This window comes from Arachis hypogaea, chromosome 20, assembly GCF_003086295.3.
Source record: "Arachis hypogaea cultivar Tifrunner chromosome 20, arahy.Tifrunner.gnm2.J5K5, whole genome shotgun sequence".
NCBI classification, from domain to species: Eukaryota; Viridiplantae; Streptophyta; class Magnoliopsida; order Fabales; family Fabaceae; genus Arachis; species Arachis hypogaea.
Genome location: NC_092055.1, coordinates 4,307,198 through 4,311,425, shown reverse-complemented (window position 1 = coordinate 4,311,425; position 4,228 = coordinate 4,307,198). Strand labels below are relative to the sequence as shown.

Genomic DNA, 4,228 nt, shown 5'->3' with positions numbered 1-4,228 from the left:
AAACTCTGGTTTTCACTAATATAGTTTAATGACATAACATGAAACATTTTATATTATAATATAAAAAGTAAAGCCGCCGCGGCCAATGAGGGTGGTGAATAATGCAAAGTGAAAAAAAATAAATCTTAATTGGATAGAGACAATAATCCAACACGTAGATTTCAAGGCCCCACCCATACTCCAATTTCTACAGGATCTTCAAACAAAGTGAAAGTATATGAAAATTCAATAAAGTAGTTGCTAACTTTGTTCTGACCTAACGCCAACATTCATTAGATATTTGTTCATAGTTTAAGCAATATTGTTGTACACATCACCGAACCTCCCTTTAAAATTTGAGCTTCATAAATTCATGATCACTTTACTTCTATTAAAGTGCTAGTTACATTCGTGTGTAACCGGGATAATTACTAAACATATCTTTAAAACACGTTACCATAAAAGAGGTAGATAACTAACGATTCAAAGAATAATTAGACTGATCTCATGTACATGGGTGTTTATATTCATGATGGATGTAGCTATTCATGTGATTAACCAACCATCCATATATCTATTGTTTGTTTTCACTGTGTAACGGGGAACCATCCATGTGTAGGTCTATTTGCAATGCTCCATTGCCCACAAATTCAAAAGGTAGTTTGTTTGATGGGCCACTCTAAGTTCCTCGTATTCTTCTTTTATCTCATAAGTCATTCTTTTATAAGTCATGTAGTTCAACAGAAATTTCTAAAATATCCTTTAAAAAATCAACTTACAGAATCATCCATTCTTCTTTCGTTGCTCCTTTAACTTGAATTCCTCCTTTCTTTTTGCCTTTTTCTTTTTATTGGATTTGGAAGAAAAGATTGAGTAAAAGTTCAATTATAATAATTAATAGAAAAACGCCCAAAGACCAACAAAATTTATTATTTTTGAAATCTAACAACATACTTTTAGTCAATATTTTTAAACATTGATGACTAACTGCTGACCAAAAACAACAAATTCTACTGGCTCTCTAACATTCTTCATAACAATGGCAAAGGTACATGATTGCCGCTTGACAGCCCAAAGAGCCATACTTTCAGGAAATTGTTGAATTATTATAAAATATAAGAACAAAAGCTAATCACATTAATGATGATGCTACTTTGCACAGTCCCAGTTTCAGTGCAAAGCAATTGAGTATAAATCTAATTCTCCAAACAATCTAAATTATTCAGTGCCATCAAAAGATCTACACAATTGCTGGAGTACTTTACTGGCACCAAGTAAGGGGGTATTTTTCTAAAGTTTTGTCTCGACAAGTATTGGTAATATAATTGCTACAAACAATATGTGCAAACTCATGAACAGAAGCAACTTGCTAAGAGTTTTCTGAGTCACTTGAACCAGCGCGAGCATCTAGATTCAATTCGTCCCCAGCATCATGAGCAATCCTCCATCTATTATATGCAATAACAGATATCAGCCAAATCAGAGTTGAAGTTATCAGAAACAAAACTTTTATTTGATCTATACCTCTCAAGCACACTTTTCCCTTCCTTGAATCTTTGATTTTTATCATGCGCAACAACCTGAAGAAATCCAAACTAGTTATTAATCAACATTGAACTGAAATCATCAAAGTGATGCTGATTGTGTCATATAATCATACAGTATGCAGAAAAGTTGATTGAATTATCTCCTCAAATATTTATTGGTTAAATTTTTCACTACACTGTATTATCTCATTGACTTCAATTCTGCTCGGTTAAACTGACCGTTCGTATGGAAGAAGAGGAAAGCTGAGGTGCAAAGGTAAAACTCACATATTTCCATCCGAGCATTTGTCCACAGCAGCAACAAAATATGTCTTCAACAGTGTGCCAGCCAGACATCATCATTCTCTCTTCCTGAGGCCCGAGAGTTATATTCACCCTAACCGAAGCCAGAATTATAATCAAAGACATCACAGGTACAAAATAATCATTTAGCAATATGCTAGATACACATTAGTAAGGGAGAAAGGATACTAATAGATTAAAATATTGAATTATTATAGCTCATCGAATTTCTCATACAACCTTGATCAGGAACAAGAGACATATAAGAGAGGGTTACTAAATAATATCACAACTTATTATTTGCAGGCAAAGTGGGGTGATGTGTGGGCCATAAGAAAAACCCCAAATTTAATATGATCCAAGAATAGATTACTACAGGTTTTCCTTCAGGAAGACTAGGAGGTTTTGTTAACATAAGGTGTAAATTAAACAGAGAATAGCATTTTTATATTTGAAAATGGTCAATATTCAGACAAAGTAATTAGCACCCTATTGAGGATGCTGAGTCATTATTCAACTAATATGATAATGTTTTCTATATAACAGACAAAATCAAAAGGATCCACTCCATTCAACCAGGTGGATAGAGGAATAGATGCCCTTTGGTGATTCAGGGGGAAACTATCAACCTGGTTCAATGCAAAAAGCTTAACAGAAATAAAAGAGATATATGTAACTAAGATTACAGAAAGGAAGAAATGGGAGAGGGGGGAGTTAGGGAAAAACTTACACATTGCTAAATAGGTATGCCCTCCCTCGAAGGCAAGTGAAGGACTGATCATCAAAGGAGGAGAAAAAAAGAAACAAAAAAAACAAAAAGGGGAGTTAGGTTACTCAGGTTTGTTAAAAACTTGAAATACTCACAAAAAAGGTAACTACAATTTCAAAACTGAAATAAACGGTAGCAAGTTATGGTAACTATCAAGAACAAAGCAGACATTACACAGAAGGCAAAAGCTAGTCAACATGAATGAAACTCCAGGTCCTTGTTGCAAAAGGAGTGCAATGCAAGGAATGTTATTGAATTGTGAAATTCCCTTCAACCTGAATCAGTTGGACCAAAGGCTGAATAAATCCAGCCCAGAATCAAACTTTGCGCGTTGCAGAAAGTGCAATGCAAGGAATGTTATTTTTATTGTGAAATTCCCTTCGACTTTAATCAGGTTGGACCAAAGGTTGCATAAATCCAGCACAGAATCAAACTTTGAAAATGACTCAGCCTGAGTAAGAACTCGTGTAAAATATACACACAATTGCATCTCATTTTCAAAAAGCACACCAGGCATCGGTTATCTAAGTGTTGTACAAATGATAACCTATCACATCTATAAGTTGTACAAATTTTCAGCAGAGGACATATTCTTATGCACAGGGAAGTGCCAAGGATAACAATGATATGATGATCTGTAGCAACTACGACTGCAGAATACTAAAATTTTAGAAAAGGGCATGTTCTAAATGGAAGTCAGATAGATGTGGTGCTCAATATGCAATGAGAGAGCAATTACAGCTGCATTACCCATTGGTTTCAGTGATCCACATTCCATATGATATGACACATGCTGTTATCGAATTTGATCAATCCTTTTATCATTGAAAACATAAACGATAAACAATCAACTACTACTCGTAGAACATACACAACTGAATAATCTCCTAAACAATTATGTTCCACGAGTTCAATCAATGAGTCTCTACAAAATTCAGTCTTTCCCCAAATTAAATTCATCATCTGAAATCCCATAACAACGATCACGAAAAAATTTCAATTTTTTTCAAATAATTCAAATAAGAAATAGTAAGACCAGGGAAAAGGGGGGGGGGGGGGATGAAATTAAGAAAAGGAAGAGAGTACCCGAGAGAGAACGTCGTCAGAGAGGGCAAGAGGGGTATCGCAGAATCTGCATCTGTAAGCCCTGCCTTGCAATTCGAGAAGAAAAACCCTACCCATGTACCCTAATTCAAACCCTAACCCCCCAAGGTGGTGGTTGTTGCTCTCTCGAACCCAAAGTGACGGTCTTCTCTGTTCTGTTTGCGGAACCAGGAAGCTGGCACTTCATACCATGCTACGGGCAACCGGAAATGCAGGTTCCTTTTTTTTTTTTCCTGTACAAATGTAAAAGAAAAAAAATTGAAAAGCAAAATGATGATTGAATTGGTCTGACTTGTATGTAGGGCTGGAAGTGAGTCAAGCCAGCTCATGAGCCAACTCGAGCTCGACTCGTTAACAGCTCGATAAGCTAAGCTCGTGAGCTGGTGAGCCAAGCTTGAGCCTGGAATTGAGCTCATAAATTAAATGAGCCGAGCTTGAGTTTGGATAAGCTCAGCTCATTAGCTCGTGAGCTGGCTCGATCATATATATATATATATATATATATATTATAACAATCTTAATTATTTAATATTTATATTTATTTTTT

At 35.5% G+C, this 4,228-nt stretch overlaps 1 protein-coding gene across 2 annotated transcripts; it reads right to left on the bottom strand.

Moving 5' to 3' along the window:
• Positions 1–1,064: 1,064 nt before the first annotated feature.
• On the bottom strand, positions 1,065–3,953 carry LOC112783381 (protein yippee-like At5g53940). 2 transcript variants are annotated; one of them, XM_025826316.3, is made up of 5 exons: positions 3,664–3,953; positions 2,539–2,582; positions 1,794–1,902; positions 1,504–1,559; positions 1,065–1,427 (listed from the first exon to the last, which is right to left on the bottom strand). In XM_025826316.3, exons 1-5 carry the CDS (start codon positions 3,757–3,759, stop codon positions 1,349–1,351), a joined length of 384 nt encoding a protein of 127 aa, XP_025682101.1. In that variant the 5' UTR covers positions 3,760–3,953; the 3' UTR covers positions 1,065–1,348. The 2 variants fall into 2 exon arrangements, with proteins under 2 accessions (XP_025682101.1, XP_025682100.1); XM_025826315.3 differs by having other exon boundaries at positions 1,746–1,902; positions 3,664–3,948.
• Between the last annotated feature and the right edge of the window lie 275 nt (positions 3,954–4,228).